This window comes from Haliotis rubra, unplaced genomic scaffold (genome assembly GCF_003918875.1).
Source record: "Haliotis rubra isolate DU_JTF1 unplaced genomic scaffold, ASM391887v1 Scf354, whole genome shotgun sequence".
Lineage (NCBI taxonomy): Eukaryota > Metazoa > Mollusca > Gastropoda > Lepetellida > Haliotidae > Haliotis > Haliotis rubra.
This window is the reverse complement of record NW_025767029.1, coordinates 345,165-365,027: the sequence shown is the minus strand read 5'-3', so window position 1 is coordinate 365,027 and position 19,863 is coordinate 345,165. Positions and strand designations below refer to the sequence as shown.

General features: G+C 43.0%; 2 protein-coding genes across 3 annotated transcripts in view; both read right to left on the bottom strand.

Moving 5' to 3' along the window:
• LOC124285193 overlaps nt 1-10,811 on the bottom strand; it is a 42,018-nt gene extending 31,207 nt beyond the window's left edge. The window contains exons 1-3 of one of the 2 annotated variants that reach the window (XM_046721381.1): nt 10,563-10,811; nt 9,587-9,736; nt 8,294-8,565 (exon numbers count right to left, since the gene is read on the bottom strand). In XM_046721381.1, coding sequence (XP_046577337.1) covers nt 8,417-8,565; nt 9,587-9,736; nt 10,563-10,632 — 369 coding nt within the window. In that variant the 5' untranslated portion in view covers nt 10,633-10,811 and the 3' untranslated portion in view covers nt 8,294-8,416. Of the gene's footprint in view, nt 1-8,293; nt 8,566-9,586; nt 9,737-10,562 lie in introns of those variants that run through there. The other variant, XM_046721380.1, reaches the window with a different exon arrangement.
• Nucleotides 10,812-15,296: 4,485 nt separating this feature from the next.
• Nucleotides 15,297-18,759, bottom strand: LOC124285199. The gene is made up of 3 exons (XM_046721386.1): nt 18,528-18,759; nt 16,019-16,180; nt 15,297-15,581 (listed from the first exon to the last, which is right to left on the bottom strand). The coding sequence occupies exons 1-3, from the start codon at nt 18,751-18,753 to the stop codon at nt 15,418-15,420; spliced, it is 552 nt and encodes a 183-aa protein (XP_046577342.1). The 5' UTR covers nt 18,754-18,759; the 3' UTR covers nt 15,297-15,417.
• Between the last annotated feature and the right edge of the window lie 1,104 nt (nt 18,760-19,863).

Below are 19,863 nucleotides of genomic sequence, written 5' to 3'. Positions count from 1 at the left end.
TGAACCCGTGAAAATAAATACACAAGGAATGTCGAAATAGTTTCAACGTTTCACTTGCACGTGCTTTTTCAAGTGATTAATCGGGATTTCCCCAGTCTGCAATCGGGACCAATCCAATGTGCTTCAGCTGTACCCGTGCGTCATATCGATGCTACAGTTTCTATGTTAGTGGTAGTATACAGGGACTCCAGCTGCTGGTGTAGATAAATGCCACGCCCCCTCAAGTTGACGGATAGACACCTGATATCTAGGCCAAGAGAATTCGTCCCCAGATACGATTGTGCTCTGGGCGGAGTAGTGGTTGGGGACGACTTTGTGACCCATAAAATACATACTGTTCACAATAGTCGAAAAAAAACCCAAAAAACCCATCTTATCGGTGATATGAGCAACGACGATAGAATATGTCGCGGTGTCCCAGCAAACGTGGCATTTTGGTTCTCCATATCATTTCAACATTCTTGAGTTATCGTTATCGCTGACATTGTGAAATAAGAGACGACTGTACTAAATGTAGCCCTTCACACCTGATGATTACTAACACAAGCAACGCTGCGATGAGACGTGTCACAGGCATTTACAACTTGCTGTCATAGGGGACAGTTCTGCCAGACACCTTCAGACCCGGGCCAATTAATGAGATCTCCGACATAATTAAATGTCTACCTCTCAAGAAAGCTGCTGGACCAGACCAGATTAGTCATCAGTTACTTAGAAAAACGGTCGAGTCTATAAGTCCAGTTCTGTGCATATTATTTAACATGTCACTTAATTTATCAGTACATCCTAGCCAATGGAAATATGCAAATGTTATGCCCCTATTCAAGAAGGGTGATCACTCAATTGTATCAAATTATCGCCCTGTTTCACTTATAAGTTGTGTTGGGAAGCTGTTTGAAAGAGTTGTATTTAAACATATTTACAATTACTTCGTGTCAAATGATTTGTTATATAAATATCAATGTGGTTTCCGGAGAGGCCACTCTACTGTACAACAACTTGTTGAAATTTATAACCAAATCTGTATATCACTCGATAACAAAGAACACTATTGTATGGTCTTTTGCGATGTATCTAAAGCTTTGATAGAGTTTGGCACAGGGGGCTTATGCTTAAATTGGAGAGGTACGGAGTAAGTGGAAAATTACTTGATTGGTTTGATAGTTATGTAAGTGGTCGCAATCAATCAGTTTCTGTTCATGGCTCGTTATCTAAGCCTTTGGTTTTAAAAGCAGGAGTTCCACAGGGATCAGTTCTAGGTCCCTTTCTTTTCATTGTGTATGTAAATGAGATAGCAGATAAACTACACTGGGAGCTTTGTCAAAATAAAAGCAGTGGATGGGAAAAATAATGAATGAAAATCTACAAATATTATGTAATTGCGCAAAGGACTGGCTAAGTTCTTATAATCCGGACAAAACGGATGCTATTTACGACTAAAGATAGCCAAACAGACATTAAATTGAAATTTGACAATTGTCATGTAAAACCAGTTGACTTTCATAAACATTTGGGACTAACATTTTCATGTAATGGTGGTTGGCACCATCATATTGAAAGTATTGTTAAAAAGACTTCTTATATGATTGGAGCATTTCGAAAGTTAAAGTTTCTCCTGAATAGAACAACATTGTCAAACATATATACTGTATTCATAAGACCACATTTCGAGTACGTATCTGACGTATGGGACGGGTGTTCTATTGAAGAATCTAATAGATTAGAAAAGTTACAACTTGAAGTGGCTGGTATAGTTACTGGTCTGCAGAGATATGCTTCTTCTAGATCATTATACTTTGAAACGGGATGGGATTTACTATCTGAGAGAAGAAGGGTGAAAAAATTATCGTTATTTTATTAGATAATAATTTTCATGAATTTAATTTTCGTATGATCCAAGTCAAATTTTGCACATTTGTGAGGAATCATCTTACTTACAATCACATAATTTCTGTTTAATTTTCCGGTGCTTATTTATCGAATGGAACAATTTACGTCGCCACTTACGACAAGCATGGGTTACTGAAGATCAATATTCTAACACGGACTTTCACGGGTCAAATACTGTGCGAAACAGAACAATGTCTCTTTTAGCAACTTTCTTGAGGCTTATTGCACAATGAATGAATGAATGAATGAATGAATGAATGAATGAATGAATGAATGAATGAATGAATGAATGAATGAATGAATGAATGAATGAATGAATGAATGAATGAATGAATGAATGCCTTTATTTCTCTAGATTCACAAGTGGTGGTACATGGTCCTGTCCATAGAGCCCTGGGTGCTGTTCCACTAACCGATCTCATCTAAGATCATTCTTAGCAAGTTACGCCAATTTTACAATCGTCTTAGCCAAAAGTTACACCCGTTCCACTAACCGATCTTAGGCCGATCGTAGCCGGTCCCGATCTTACGATCCGATCCAAGCTTAGATCGAGACTCTTTCGTGCGAGAGATAGAGGAATGCGAGGCACGAGTTATCTCCCTTTGCATAGTCTAGCAAATGATGGAAGTAGTTTACGAACCAACTGAGTGAGTGAGTGAGTTTAGATTTACGCCGCACTCAGCAATAGTCCAGCTATATCGCGGCGGTCTGTAAATAATCTAGCTAAGATGCATAGCGTTCACTAACATGAGCGTTCTTGTTAGTGAACGCTATGTATCTTAGCTTTAAATAATCGAGTCTGGACCAGACAATCCAGTGACCAACAGCATGAGCATCGATCTGCGCAGTTGGGAACCGATGACATGTGTCAACCAAGTCAGCGAGCCTGACCACCCGATCCCGTTAGTCGCCTCTTACGACAAGCATGGGTTATTGAAGTTCAATATTCTAATCCGTGCCTTCATGGGTATTTTTCCAACCAAGTGTAAACGTGGAGAAAAAACCTAGAGCAAAACATTAGGGGAGTGAGCACCTTGGTTTCAGGTGCAAGTGCGTGTGAACGCTAGGTATCAGGCATAATATAATAATAATAAATGCATATTTATAGTACGCCTATTCCACATCCTGGGGCATGCTCAAAGCCCTATGTACAGATAATTTACACGAGAGTATTTACAGCCGAGATTATAAGTAATATACTGAGAACAGGTTTTAAGTCTGGACTTTAAAAAATGTCAATTGTGTCAGAGCTTTTAATATGTGCCTGAACCTTGTCAATCAGAATAAACAAGGCGTGAGGAGGCATCCTCTATAACGTATGTAGAATCTGTCAGTGGTCTTGAATAACACGCGGCCTGTATTTAGAATTCCCCACCAAATAAGCGCACGTGAAATCAAACATATTTGTATCTTTTTGTTTCAAAACATTGTTCACTTCACGGCTGTCCTATTCTTAACCACGACGTTGCAATATTGTTGTACAAATGTGTTACACCGACTCGCTCGGTTGTGTTCCCATGACGACAGTGGTCAGACTGGCCTGACATTTGTAAGGCTTCAGTGCAGTGTTTGTTTACATCACAGAAATATACAAATTCATTTCATGGGGATTTTAGCTAAACAGCGTAGATTACATCTCAAGGTTATGAGGTATGTCAGCTTTTAACTCTGACCTCAAGTAGAAAATTATTTTTGGTGTCCCCTGCCATGATATTGCTGGAATATTGCTAAAAGCGGCGTAAACTCATACTCACTCCCTCACTCACTCACTCTAGAAGAAATTTATATATATCATTTTCTACCATGATAGAGAAGGATACAAGAACTTGGTCCGTCTTGAAAGACATTGTTAATGATGTAATGTTCTGAGGCCCTATATTCCGTAATGAAGAACGAAGTAGTCTACAGATATGTAACCATCATACTCATTGGACTATTGACCAACATAATAGTTTTTCATAAATCTGTTTCAGAAGTCAGAAGCGAACAGTTCAAGAAGTCAGAGAAGGTACGACAAACTCTGCCATGGTTGACATGTCTGAGGACACTGACACCGATGACCTAGTTAGCATTCCTCCACCACTTCCTGTACTTGTCCAGGAGCCACTTCAGCTTAACAACACCACAGAGATATTCTTTGATCTTGAAACTACTGGCTTAGGTATGTAAAATATAAGTGAAATGGAAATAGAGATTATCACACGAATCAGGTTTGGGATGGTAAATACCTAGCATTAGGAATAAATACTATTTACCATCCCAAAATACGCTTGTGTTATCGTACCATGTCGTTCTTCTTTTCTATTACCACTAAATGACCTGCAACATTATGTAGCTGATAGAAAATGCCCTGAAATGTGCACATTAATGCATTTCAGAGAAACACAGGTGAATGATAGATTATAGAAGCAGGAACCCATTTGGAGATATTACGAATGTTTTTAAATTTTGATAGATGCTATGTTTTACCATGTTTAATAATTTTGATACACTTTGCTTGGCGTTTCAAATATTCAATAGAGTGACTTCATAAGGATTTTGAAAAGAAGTTGAGGCATTTGATCTCTCTAATTTGCATCGATACCCGCATATGACCCCAACGGATATAAAAAATATCTGTTGACTTTTATCCTGACGAGGACACTATGCATTGTAAGATATATTTGAATATTAAGATCTTGAATTTACTACCCTGCAAAAGTTAGACTCACAATGCATTTATACGTGAATGTTTAAAATTGTGTTCTATAAATATATATATTTGATCTAAATATCTAATAAGTGTTCTGGCATTATTTGTGTAATCAATAATACAAGGATATTACAGGGTGGGGGTGGGGTGGGGTTGCTTAACACCTATTAAAAGAAGTACTTTTTTATATGTCTTCTTATGTCTTGCTTTATTCTCTTACAGCGAGAACATCTCATGTGACACAGTTAGCTGCAGTCCGGGGTGAAGAACGATTCAACCGCTACGTTGTACCCGAGGTACAGATTACTCCAGCTGCTGCACAGGTCACAGGCATACGTGTTGATGGGAGAAGGATGTTTCACTACAGTGAAGAAGTTTATCCTGTATCTTTAAAGACGGCTATTGGAGACCTGATTTTCTTTCTTAGCAAAAGTGAAGGCAATGTTCTGGTTGGGCACAATATCAAGTTATATGATTGTCCATTACTTTTCAATGCATTACTTGCCATTGATTACATTCAGCAGTATTACGACGCGGTGTGCAAACATTCGCGTCTTGACCCGACAATCCAGTGATTGTCCAGTAAGTAGGGTTCTACGCCGCCTTTAGCAATATTCCAGCAATATCACGGCAGGCCACACCAGTAATGGCCTTCACACATTGTACCTATGTGGGGAATCAAACCCGGGCCACGAGCGAACGCTTTAGCCCCCCAACAAACAGATGAATGTCATAATCTCCAGAGTGACAAGCATCCGTACACAATAATTGCCTCTATTTATGAAACACAACAAACTGACGATGCATTACGAACGAGTCACCATTTGCATTCGTATTGAACAACTATAACTGTTTGTAGACTGATCAGTGGAGGGTCGTAGTAGCAAGTGCATATTGACATTACTGTCATACGTATATGCATTGAAGGAAGTAACCTGAAGGAAGGCTAGACACATAAACAGAGGGAGGTGACATGAACAGAGGGAGGTGACATGAACAGAGGGAGGTGACATGAACAGAGGGGAGGTGAGAGGGAGGTGACATGAACAGAGAGGAGGTGACATGAACAGAGGAGGTGACATGAACAGAGGGAGGTGACATGAACAGAGGGAGGTGACATGAACATGAACAGAGGGAGGGACATGAACAGAGGTGACATGAACAGAGGAGGTGACATGAACAGAGGGAGGTGACATGAACAGACATGAACAGAGGTGACATGAAGGTGACATGAACAGAGGGAGGTGACATGAACAGAGGGAGGTGAGACATGACAGAGGGAGGTGACATGAACAGAGGAGAGGAAGTGACATGAACAGAGGATGAACAGAGGAGGGAGGTGACGTGACATGAACAGAAGTGACTAGAGGAGCATGCTCCAATCTCGTCCCACTCATGCCACATCTCTGTCCATGTCATCACGTCCCTCTATCCATGTCACGCCCCTCATCCGTCCCTCTATCCATCACGCCCTCTATCATGTCACGTCACCCCTCCTCACGTCCTCTATCCATGTCATGTCCCTCTATCCATATCACGCCCTCTATCCATGTCATCCATGTCACGTCCCTCTATCCATCCATGTCACGTCACCCCTCTATCCATCACACACCCCTCACGTCCCTCTATCCATCACGTCCCTCTATCACACCCCTCTATCCATGTCACGTCACGTCCCCTCTATCCATGTCCACGTCCCTCTATCATGTCACGTCCCTGTCCATGTCCCTCTGTCCATGTCGTCCCTCTATCCGTCCTCTGTCCATGCCCCTATCTCACGTCCCTATGTCCATGTCACGCCCCTCTATCCATGTCACGCCCCTCTATCCATGTCACGTCCGTCTATTCATTTTACTTCACTCCATTTTTGTTACCTCTATTTATGTTACTTTCCTCTATTCGTTGAACTTTCCTGTCTTTGTGTTACTTCCCTGTGCTCTTCTTGCTTCTCTCTATTCATCTTACTTTTATTTATTCTCTCTATTCTAGCGTCAAACCAAAAGACGTTAAAATATGGTATTTGCTCGGCATCGTAAGAGGCGACATGTCATCGGTTCCCAATTGCGTAGATTTATGCTCATGCTGTTGATCACTGGATTGTCTGGACCAGACTCGATTATTTACAGACCGCCGCCATATCGCTGGAATATTGCTGAGTGCGGCGTAAAACTAAACTCATTCACTCACTCACTATTCTCTCGCTGCTTTTCACTATTCGTGTTACTCTTCTGTATTCATGTTACTTCAAGCTATTCAATTTAATTTCCTCTTTTTGTGTTACTTTACTCTCTTGAATGAATGAATACAATAGATGAGTCAGGCAAAGACATTTCCTTGTCCATGCATGTTGTGTCAGTGGAGAGGGCTACCGAGGGCTAGCTTTCCTCTTGAACATCCGGGTTACAGTTTGTCATCAGCAACCCAGGCTTGTCGTAAGATTCTACTAACGGGATCGAGTTGACACATGTATTGCGTATATCGATGCTCATGCTGTTGATCACTTATATAATTTGAGGGGGTAAGTTAATTTGCCATTTTTCAGGTGAAGGGCTGACATGCTTTTGCATGTGTGCCACCGGTGGAATAGAACAGGACCCCGTGTTCGCGAACGCCGGGTTCCTTCATTCTGTGATAGTGTTCCATGATGCAGGTGGTGGCGTGGTCAGAATCGTACAGTTGACACTTTGTATGACGATGCAAGTGTGTTTAATTACTTTATACATTGTATTTGTGTTATTGTGACACAAAAACAGCAAACAATCAGTGTTAAACATTTACAGAAGAAGTCCATAAGAAGAGCGCACCTGGCATATGCAACTGATCGACAAGGGGGCGTTCACCATCAATTTCGCACTGTCAGTAGCCAGTGTCTACCCTGTGCATTGACGCAGGTTCGGATGGCGTCGTAAACGTTTCTCCATGTCACCCCAGCCGTGCTCAGTGGGTGACACATCAGGGGATCGTGCCCGCCAGGGTCACACATTAACACCTGATTAAGATATTGCTGTACTGACCGAGCAACGTGTGATTGTGTTGAAACGTCACCCAATGGCCGTTCTGCTACAAAACAACCCGTTAAAGCGGCAATTTGAAAAATCTCGCCACGCAAATTCATAAGCTGCTCTCACTATCATTGGCGTCGGTGCTTCGGCTGCTATGAAACCCCAAATCATAACGCACGCACCCACCTCCACAAAAACATTTCATAGGTGTCCCGTTTTGTTGTGTGTCTATGAGTGTCTAGGTTTTGCTCTGTTAGTGCCTGTATGTGTCTGTGTAGTGTGTGTCTATGTGTGTAAACAGTGTGCCTGCGTGCTGAGAGCTTGTGTGGCTCAGTGTGGTTCTCAGGCATGTCTACACTCACTCACTCACCCACCCACTCACATACACGCATACAGAGAGAGAGAGCGTGAGAGAGACAGAGAGAGTGAGTGAAAGACTGAGAGAGAGAGCATGAGAGAGAGTGAGAGAGAGACAGAGAGCGTGAGAGAGACATAGAGAGAGTGAGAGAAAGACAGAGAGAGTGAGAGAGACATAGAGAGTGAGAGAGAGACAGAGAGCGAGAGAGAGACAGAGAGAGAGTGAGAGAGAGAGAGAGAGAGAGAGAGAGAGAGACAGAGAGAGAGAGAGAGGCACATAATCGGCTCCACAGACATGTTGTCGCTCCACAAATATTCTCTATTGAAAAAAATGACAGAAACATTTATATGAAAAGTCACAAAACATTTTTTTTGATAGCTCCATGAAAGTAAAAGTACAGGTTGGGGTGAATATATCTTACATATGTACATCTATGCCCCAGCAGACTGGAATGGGAAAGCCGCTGTTCCTTTTCACTGTGGTGAGAATTTATCCATTACGTTGAGAACGCCGACTCCGATATGAAACAGTCCACTTACTATGGTCATTCCAAAGGCCCAGCCGAATGTAGAACCCGAAAGTTCAGAACCGTAGATGATGATCCCAATGAGGATGAATCCCGCTGAAATTGGAAGCTACAATAACTCAAGTGGCTGAACTTGATCTGAGGAACAGACAGTTGCTGATGGTTGCTGATGGTTGCTGATGTACATAAAGGGTTAAAAGCCTCCTAATCGTGACACGTCCCTACTACATAGTAAAACACAACAAACATGTAAACTCTTCAAAAGGTACATATTAATGACAGTAGAGTTTTGTAATGTCGTGAAAAGAACATATACTGTGTGAGTAAAAGTGCCCTGAACATACGTGGGGTCAAACTGTGACGAACCAAATTGCCCCCAAAGTCGCAAAACACTGGGATAAAAGCGAGTGTCCAGCTCACGTGTCAATGCACGACACACTGCGGCATGGACGACGAAAGCAGTACTCCGCAGCCAGTCAAACAAGAGAGACAGTTCCAAGCCCTGAGGGTTACTAAGTAACTGGTGGTGCTATCTACTTTCTCATTTGCATGTTATCAAGATCTCGCAAATCTACCTTTACTGATTTTGTGCTTTATAAGCACGTGCATTTCGTGCTACGTGTGCACATGCCACTATGGCACAATGGATGTTGGACTAGCTTTATACCATCGTATACATTTGGTTGTATTTGGGAGACATGTTCCAGCAACATTTAAGTAATATGTGTGTTCTACAAAAATGAAGTGATTTGTTTCGTTGATATGGATTCTTTCGAATATCACTTTATATCACCGTTTTTATAATCAATAGTTTGTATTTAAGATTATTTTATCAGCAAATAAAAATACGTTATTATCAGTTAGCAATGAACACTAACATATCTTTGTTCTTGAAGACTACAAGACACTTGGTCTTTGTCGTTATGTACACAAGAACCGTTAGTGGAATTTAGACTATATAACAAGATATTCCGCAAGAGCTTTCCTGCTTTCTTCGACTTAAACAGGTATTTTGTGATTAACAGGTAGTTGCTTCAAAAATGTTGTATGTTGTACACTCGGTTACTTCTCTGACGAAGGTTTGTATAAACAGCTATAAGGTTCCATTGATACGAACCTGCAGCAAAAGCCAGTCCCGCTGCCATAGTCTGGAAGATCTTCTGGTCATTCTTCACATGTACGTACAGCACCATGAGCACAAAGCTACCGAGACAGGCCAGGAATCCAAGGATCTCCAGCGCAATGACTCCCTTCGCCCATCCTGGTACTAAACACATGCTTGATGTCAATGTGTGTACATTGCTGCATTGGTCAATGACTGAGTTTGGCTCAACGCCGTTGTGAACTTCATTTTTAAATGATAATGATAATATGATGATGATGATGATAATGATGATGATGATGATGATGATGATGATGATGATGATAACAGTAATAATAAATACTTGATCCAGTGAAGGCAGTTGTAAGACAAAATGCAGTCACATGTTTTTACATTTGTCTAAGACTAGTCGTGTGATGAAAGAAAGCTTTCATTAAATCAATTTATGTTCTAAAATATCAAACCGTGTAGAGGTCTTCATTGAGTGCTGACTAAGTACCATGATAGTTATTTGGTTCTATAATATCGCAAGCAAAATATTATTTTCAACTAAATATGAAACGTATGATAAAATCGATTGAGTATAGTTCCTTTTGCTCCACCGTCTACCTACTGAAATAAGATATTTTGTATAATTTCCATGCAAAAAGAAATCTTTAAATATTTGTTTTCACCTTCCATAACCACAATGCATGTTTGAAGAATTGAACTAACTCGACAAGTTCACACGGCTGAATGATACAGTAATACACAAGTCTTGATGTCAAATACGCTGTCACCCAAACGTGCTTTTGAAGAATCAAGTTTCCCTGTTTAACGAAAATATGTCTGCAAATCAGTATTTTATCACTGTCCAAACTTTGTTATATTTGTGAAAGCTTCTAAATAAGCTGTTATTTGCAAATACGTCAAACACAGTATCTAGAATGGTTCGATGAGTTATTGAAGTACTATTTCCGTTCACATTGTATAATGATTACAGTTTACTTACGCAGGCCAGATGGAAGCGACGCACACTGTCCAAGGGCACACGTCTGGAAGAGACCCTGAGAAAGATTCATTCCCGTAACCCAGTAGGGGGGAGGGAAACCCGATAATGTCAGTTAAAAATCCTCCTACCGCCAACCCGAAAGCAATTCTTGAAAACTTGGATGCATCACTAAACCCCATGTCTCCTGGATAGAAGAAGTCAGCTGTGAGTGGCGGTTGTCTCCTGGTTATGAGAATATCTCAAGTCAGATGTGAGTGGCGGTATGTGTCGGCGTATATGGGCGGGAATATATGTACAATAGGGATGTCGAAATAGTTAATATGTGGCCTATTGTGGACTATTTGGCAGCTGTGGTCAACCAATGAAAGACTAGTTGCGCAATAGCAAGAATGTATGCCGATTTGGGTTTATGTCGCCAGTTGGATCAGATTGCCTTGTCTTTGGTGTAGTATGGGTCATATTTCCTTATTTACACGAAGCGACCTGAATACTATGTATTGTATCATATCTGAAATAGAGAAGCTGGTAGCTGATAGATTACAGGGGCGGACCCAGAGGGGGTGAAATTTTGACTGTATCTCCATTCATCAGTGAAAGGATACTTGAGCCGACTCCTGTTTTGTCCAGTGACCAGCTAACGTAATATTGAGCCCAATCAAAACGTACCCGTGATGTTGGTCAGTGGGGTGCCAATGCATAGCCGCCAAGGCCGGAGACGTCAGAGCATATGCACTGTCTGAGAAGAATATTTAACGCCCTGGCCTTCCACGGGCCACGTTTAAAGTCGTCGAAATCATGAAGTGATGGCGCTTACGGTAATCATAAGAAACCTGACTTCCCGTTGTGCAGATGAACGCTCTCGACCACCCGCATGTCGCTGGGGAGCTGATATCAAGGTCTAGTGTGAATGCCGCGCTTTGCTAATCACCCTTTTGGCTTACACTAAAGGCGCCTGGACCAGACAATCAACTGATTGACATCATCATTTTCGATCTACGATATTTGTGACGATGATATGCATCAACCATTTGACATCGATAACGACTACGACGACAACAGGAACAATACTGCAGCATGACGACACGAAACAGTTCCATAGATAACTTTACAAATACATGGAGGAACAAGTAACAGAATCCGACTGATAGGATTACTGTTCTGGAGAAAGTGGGATTACGGAAAGCCAGCGAATACTATGTAAAGACATGAGGTGACATGGCAAAGTACAGACACGTATGACAATAACGCAGTGTCAGCAATGATTGTGTTTGTATACTATTCACACTTTGCTAAGGATCAAATCATGGATTCAACAGAAAACTATGATGTGGGTCAAATTTGGTTTAAATATCTAAGCTTATTGTAAGAGTGGATCCTGGTTTCAGTATGTCATTGCATCTTGTGGAACCCATGCCTGCTATTGACGGGTGTTGTGTACTTGTCAATGACTCGTTCCATGGTTTGCAAAATGGCTGACTGGTACCATGAAAACCATTTTTATGGTTACTCATGTATCAAGTGCATAAGGTTAGATTGAAGTGAATGTTTGCCTAAAGAGGGGTTACCATATTATGATTTATCCAGTTTTAAATAGATACAATTTCAAATTATGAATCTACGTTTCAGTAAAGTGTGAGTAGTATATATGCTGTGTAGATGCATGGCTATGCTACGGTAATCGTCAGACTTTACACTGAGTTGAAACATCTAACACCACAACCAATTATCGCAACACAAGGGAGGCTACACAAATGTCTCATGTGAGCAAATTGTGAAACATTAAGCATCCTTAAACCTCTCACAAAGACTGTTGAAATATTGTCGCAATAAATCCACACCTCGTGTAGTGTCGTGTTGTAATCTTAATCCGTGTCTTGTTTCAACAACAGGGGCTTTTGTCGAAGAAACGCTGTATGTGGACTATGATAGCGATCAATCGCATACTTTGTCACGCTTGTGTGTATACCAGGTATCGGACGGTGGCTTGTATAATCAAGTCTGGACCAGACAATCCAATGATTGATATTGTGAGCAGCGATGTACGAGCCTGACCACCCGACCGCTTTGGTCGCCCCATACGACCAGTATATTGGGATGTTGGTGAGTGTGGCGTTCTACACCAGGAGTGGCGGTGTGGTAGCCTAGTGGTTAAGGCGTTCGCTCGTCACCCTGAAGACCCGGGTTCGATTCCCCAGATGGGCACAATGTGTGAAGCCCATGACTGGTGTCCCCCGCCGTGATATTGCTGGAATATTGCTAAAAGCGGCGTAAAACTAAACTCACTCATTCACTCTACACCAGGGCGTCCTGATGTTGCCTTACAGTCGCAACCGTGGCTGAAAAGGAAAGGCAGAATTTAGACTTGACATTTTAAATTTTACTGGATTTATCAATCACAAGAATTTTGACGAAATATAGGTCTATTACAATCTTCAAAGTGCGTTTAATTGAATTTCAATATGATCAACCTTACCAGTTATGCTTGCCTTTTAATTTATTCAGTTGACACATATCTGAAAGTCCCGCCTATAAGTTTCAGCTACCGTTTGCGAATAAATAACAATCCTGATTTCTAGGACTGCTGGGGCGGTGGGGTAGTCTAGTGGTTAAAGTGTTGGCTCGTCACGCCGAAGACCCGGGTTCGAATCCCCCACATGGGTACAATGAGTGAAGCCCATTTCTGGTGTCCCCGGCCGTGATATTGCTGGAATATTGCTAAAAGCGGCGTAAAACCAAACTCAGTCAGTCAGTCTAGGACTGCTACAGTTTCTGTATGCCACGCTCCCTGTAACTGACGCATTTAGTATAAAACCTGCATGGTGACTACCGCACTGATCAACAGTTGCGTTTACACCTAGAGCTGATGTGGATTGTAGGTGATATTGAGATTATGTTCCCATATCGTAAATGTAACACATACTCAACAAAATTAGAAACTTGACACCCACATTTTTGGTAATAATTGCGACTGCGGTAATTCTTTTTAGCTTCTTGCTGAACCATCAATGACATACTGACAAGCTGAACATCGTCTTGATGATAGAAGTGAAGAATTTGGTTATAAATCATAAAAAGGCTTGAAACACAACAACCACGTTATCACTTTAACGTTCGCACGTGCAATCGAATGCAAGCACACAAGCATTGTTCAGCAGACAAATGCATCAAAATTGCAAGTTTAATGATGGAGTGAGTATGCTGCAACTCACAAATCAGCAACATCAGCGAGCCATTGATAGACTTGATGCTGGATAATCGGTAGCAGCAGCTGCACGAGCCCCGGGCTGTTGTCTGACAATACACAATCTGACGACCAGCGTGCAACAGGCGGGCTCGATTGCAGATTGCACAAGGCGCAGGTTACGTCATCTCTAACTTCCACAGACATTTGTCAGGTTACGTCATCTCCAGGAAACAGACTTGTCAGTGACTGCAACCTCCACTATAAGACATTTGTTTACCGGGGAACCGATTGCCCACCGTTTCAGTAGGCCACCAGGAACCGACTGCCCACCCGCATGTACCGGCCACCAGCGACTGGCCACCATCACCGGAACCAGGAACCTGCCCACCGCGTGTTTCAGTATCATCAGAACCGACTGCCCACCGCGTGTTTCAGTGCCGATCATCAGGAACCACTCCGCGTGTATCCACCGGCCATCGCGTGTCAGTATCAGGAACCGTACCGGCCATCGGCCACCAGGAACCGACTGCCCACCGCATGTGTCATCACCGGCCACCAGGAAGACTGCCGCACCGGCCATCAGGAACCGAACTGTGTCAGCACCCCAGGAACCGACTGCCCACCGCATGTGTCAGTACCGAGTCACCGCGTGTGTCAGCACCGGCCATCAGGAACCGACTGCCCACCGCATGTATGACCACCAGGAAGTGCCGGCCATCACCGGCCAGGAACCGACTGCCCACCGCGTGTGTCAGTGCCGATCATCAGGAACCAACTGCCCACCGCGTGTATCACCGTACCGGCCATCAGGAACCATCTGCCCACCGCGTGTATCAGTACCGGCCATCAGGAACCGACTGCCCACCGCGTGTATCAGCACCGGCCACCAGGAACCGACTGCCCACCGCATGTATCAGTACCGGCCACCAGGAACCGACTGCCCACCGCGTGTATCTGCCCACCGCGCCCACCGCGTATCAGTGCCGATCATCAGGAACCAACTGCCCACCGCGTGTATCAGTACCGGCCACCAGGAACCGACTGCCCACCGCGTGTATGTATCAGCACCCGGCCATCAGGAACCGACTGCCCACCGCATGTATCAGCACCGGCCATCAGAAACCACCAGGAACAGCACCGGCCACCAGGAACTGACTGCCCACCGCCGTATCAGCACCGGCCACCAGGAACCGACTGCCCACCGCATGTATCAGCACCGGCCATCAGGAACCGACTGCCCACCGCATGTATCAGCACCGGCCACCAGGAACCGACTGCCCACCGCATGTATCAGCACCGGCCACCAGGAACCGACTGCCCACCGCATGTATCAGCACCGGCCACCAGGAACCGACTGCCCACCGCGTGTATCAGCACCGGCCACCAGGAACCGACTGCCCACCGCGTGTATCAGCACCGGCCACCAGGAACCGACTGCCCACCGCGTGTATCAGTACCGGCCAGTCAACGGGATAGAGAGACAGAAAGCGGGTATCAGGAACCGACTGCCCACCGCGTGTATCTTGATGACCATACACACGATATGCTTTATAATTTGTAAGACCGCCCGACCTAGTATGAGTACCTGAAGTCGGGAAGCACAGTTCACGATGTCCATTCATAAAGCTAGCTGCGATTTGCTTGAAGCCATGTGTACAGATTGGGAAGTGTTTATCCAGCGACGACATCAACGGCCAAATCAACACCAGCTGCCAGGTACAGCATACTGCTCAGAAGCGTCAGCGTGAAAGATCCACTCAGGTCATAACCGACCAGAATGTCCTCTTCCTTTGATTTGATGCCAAAGATGATGATTCCAGTCAGGGTGATTCCAGCTGCAACAAGAACACTCCACTCACCATGGTTAAAGGGTACGTCTGGGAAGGGGGACAATGAAAATATTGCATATGACACAAATTCATTGATATGGTTCTAACGCAGCTTTTTATCCAGTTGATATTTATTGTCAGCGGAAAGCCCGAAAGGACCAGTGAGCATTGGCAGAGTACAAAGCAAAGAACTGCACACTAAGGCACAGTTAGCCGTTACAGTTCCATACGGAGTATGTAATCTAATGTAGGACCGGCACAGAGCATGAGCAACGATTCCTGCTGCGGTAAGATGGCACGCAGCCTGAGGGTTCTGTTGTGACCCGGAAACCAATCGGAACCGACATTATAAACCTTATTTATAGAATAACAAGGGGAGCAACAAATTGGAGTGTTGCTGTTTGGGTTTTCTTTCTAAAGAGTGAAGTATTCAAGTTACATGCCTGCAGCTAAAGTCAGGAACAGACTGATGACCTTGTGGCGTCTCCTGTGAGGCGCGGTTGCCACGTGTAGCAGGATCATGGCGCAGCCTACGACGCCGCTGAAGAATCCCAGGATGGCGAACGCCTGCACAGCCACCAGCCAGCTCATGCCCATTGCGACATCTACAGAAAACAGGCGCAGTGTCATATGTCGCATAACCAACCCGCTGAAGACACATATACTGCCCTCGACTGTCAAACTGTTTAATCATATCGTAATTGTTTCATTGAAGATTTCATGTGTTCTGGTTGAAGAGGACTACATACAGACATACAGACAAACATTTGTTTTTAAAAGCTTTTTTATAATGTGAAATTTAAACTCGAAAGAAAATCCTTTATGCCATTTGGCTAGGTTCTTTCAGGATCCAGGCTGTCGTCGTACGACAAGAGTACAAAACCTCCTTGCGGATCTGTTTCCTAATATCGTTCAATAACCATCAAATGGCACATTCCCTTTCACTTATTTACCTGCACCTAAAGTTGGAATACAGGAAACAAGTCAGACCACCCCAACATTTTCATATCTATGTATAAAGATTCAAAAGCTGTCAACGCGGCTGTATTACAAAAGAGATGATTTCAACTTCCCAATAGTAAACGTTCCTTTCATGTTTCCAACAGCTCCAGCCTTTAATGTTTACATGTCACAACGTTTGAGTCTGTCTGAAAGTTCATTAAAGTTTTTCGATTCCTCCGTATTATAACTAAACTCTGTCAAAAGAAACGCAACCCCTGTATTTTAGAGATTTTGATCTGAAGTTTTAGGACGACACGGCATTTTTATTATTTAAGACAGAAGTCTGAAATTTGGCAGAATAATAACCCAGATGGGCATGTTTAAAATTGTCATTTCAAAAGTCATCTCACAGACACCAGTTTGTCACCAGGGGGCGTCTTTCTCAGTATCTCGTATGAGCACCACGCGCTGCAATCACTGCACGGCATCTCCTTGGACAAGAACGGATAAGACGCCGGATTCTTTCCTGGGAATGGCTCTCCACTCCTCCTGCAGTGCAACGGCGAGCTGTTGCAGCGTCTGTGGCGGCGGCTGACGTTGACGTACGCGTCGATCCAGAGTATCACACAGGTGTTCAATAGGGTTGAGGTCTGGTGATTTAGAGGGTCATGGCAAGACATTGACGTTGGAATTCTGCAGAAAGTTCATTGTTGCACGTGCAGTATGAGGCCGGGCGTTGTCCCGTTGAAAAATCTGTGTCTGTTGGTCAATAATCGGGAGAAGGTGAAGCTCTAACACGTGGTTGATGTAACGTTGGGCTGTCAGGTTCCCTGGAACGATCACCAAGTCTGATTTCTGGTTGTATGAGATGGTTCCCCAAACCATGACGCTTTCTCCGCCAAATCTGTCCACCTGTCGGACGCAGATGGGCGCAAAACGTTTATGACGTCTCCTATACAGACGCTGTCTTCCGTCGTGACGTTGCAAAGAAAACGTGATTCATCAGAAAACCAGATTCGCCTCCAGTTTTGTAAAGTCCGTATCCTTACGTTGTTGCACCACCTGAGTCGTCGGCGTCGATGTAGGGGCGTAGTACAGGTCCAACAACTGGTCTACAGGCACGTAAACCCGCTTCTTTCAGACGGTTCCTAATCGTTTGAGCTGACACTCTCCTCAAACCTGGTATTTGTGTGGCAGTCACGGTTGGTAGGGCATGCCGATTACGCAGGTGATGGACCCGGATGTACCGATCTTGAAGGGGTCGTGATTCTTGGCCTTCCACTTCTCGGGCGATCGTTGGTCAAATTGAAGTTGTTGTAGCGGCTCCAAAGTCGGGATATCGTTGTTTTGTGAACATTTAGGTGCCGTGCAACAGTTCCAAAACTTTCTCCGGCTTGAACACGACCAATGGCGATATTTCGGTCGGCAGCACTCAATCGTGGCATTTTTAACACAGCTTTTCGGCGACAAATGAATGAATATAATACGGAAGCACATGGGCTTTTATACACCCCTACATTAACTGCCATTTTCATGATTTGCATGTGTTTTTTGTGCGAAGTCACCATGAGGGTCATTTCATGCGTTGTGACGGAATAAGCAATAAAATACACTTATGCGTACAAATGCAGTTGTTTGGATGGTCATCTTCATTAATTACGTGTATCATTTCAATACATTCGAATAAAATTTAGTTTGGAAGCAATAACTTCATTCAAACGAATTTTTCATATCTGAGGACAGGGGTTGCGTTTCTTTTTGACAGAGTTTATAAGAAAACATAAAATTAAGGTTCTGAAACAGTTTGTGTCCAACAAGGATACTATCCTAAACTTTTATTCAGGTGGTTCGGTATTAAAACATGAAAGGTCAAACGGACACAAAGCACTATTTGTACTATGGGTCCAGTCAGCTAAAAAGAACATAATAAAATTATATCGAAATGCATGCATATTGTGTTTTATATTTATAGAAACTGTTTTGTCTACTTACAAAGACACAAGTACTCACATTCCGACGTGCTGAATACGGTGCAGAGTTTGCCCCACGAACAGGCTCGAAACAAACCCACATTTGTTTCTGTGAGAGCGCCGGTAACCTCAAACGTCTTCGTCAACCAGTAGGGTGTTGGAAATCCAGCGATGTCAAACAACACGGCAGCAAAGGCAATTCCAAGCCCCACTTTCGACAGTGTCGACGGTTCAGAGAACGCCATTTTCCTGTTGAAAAGAAACATTATATAGAGAATTAGGAGATAAACGTAATAGTTTTATTGTAACATCGGTACTCGCCAAGGCTGTGTTTTGAGCCCTCAGATTTTTTATTATCTTCATAAATAAGCTATGCAGTCTTATGGAGTTGGAAGGAGGTCAAGGTATTACAGTTTCTTCTTCTATTAGCAATCTCTGCTCTCTTATGTTTGCTGATGATGTGTCAGCAATAGCTGACACCTGTGCACAGCTGCAAAAAAAGATCAATGTACTTGGTAAATTTTGTGAGCAAACTGGTATGAGTGTGAATCTAAAGAAAACTAAGATTATTGTTTTTAGAAATGGTGGTCCCTTGCGCTCATATGAAAATTGGTTTTATAATGGCAATGTTATTGACACTGTATCCTTTTACAAGTACCTTGGAATTATGTTCACTCCTAAATTATCCTGGAGTAGAGGCTACATCTTGCCTTGCATCACAAGCTAGTAAGGCAATATTCTCTGTTAAAATTTCCAAAGGAAACTTGGCAGCATTAATTGTACAGATTTATTTAAAATCTTTGATTGTATGATATCACCCATTCTCTGTTATGGGTCTGAAATCTGGGGCACATCCTACTGTAATACCATTGAATCTGTCCATATTAAATTCTGTAAATATGTCTTGAAACTTGGGAAATCCACCTGTAACAATATGGTCTTGGGTGAATGTGGAAGAGTGCCTTTACAGTTTACTTATACAACCAATGCAGTGAAATACTGGTGCAGACTTCTAAACATGCCTGACTATAGATTACCAAAACAATGTTATTTTATGCTATTATCTTTAGACAGGGTAGGACGAAACTCATGGGCAACTAGAATTAAAAATATTCTTTTCAATTTGGCTTTGGATTTGTTTGGATAAGTCAGGAAATTAGTGATCACAAAATATTTATGGAATCATTTAAACAGAGACTACGTGATAATTTATTTCAATCTTGGCATTCATCTTTGGACAGTAACCGTAAATGTCTTTACTATAAGCAATTCAAATCTTTGTTAAATGTTGAGAGCTACTTGATAAATAATAATGATATCCCTCAATATTTAAAACTATATATGCCCGATTTCGGTGCTGTAATTTTAAACTAGCA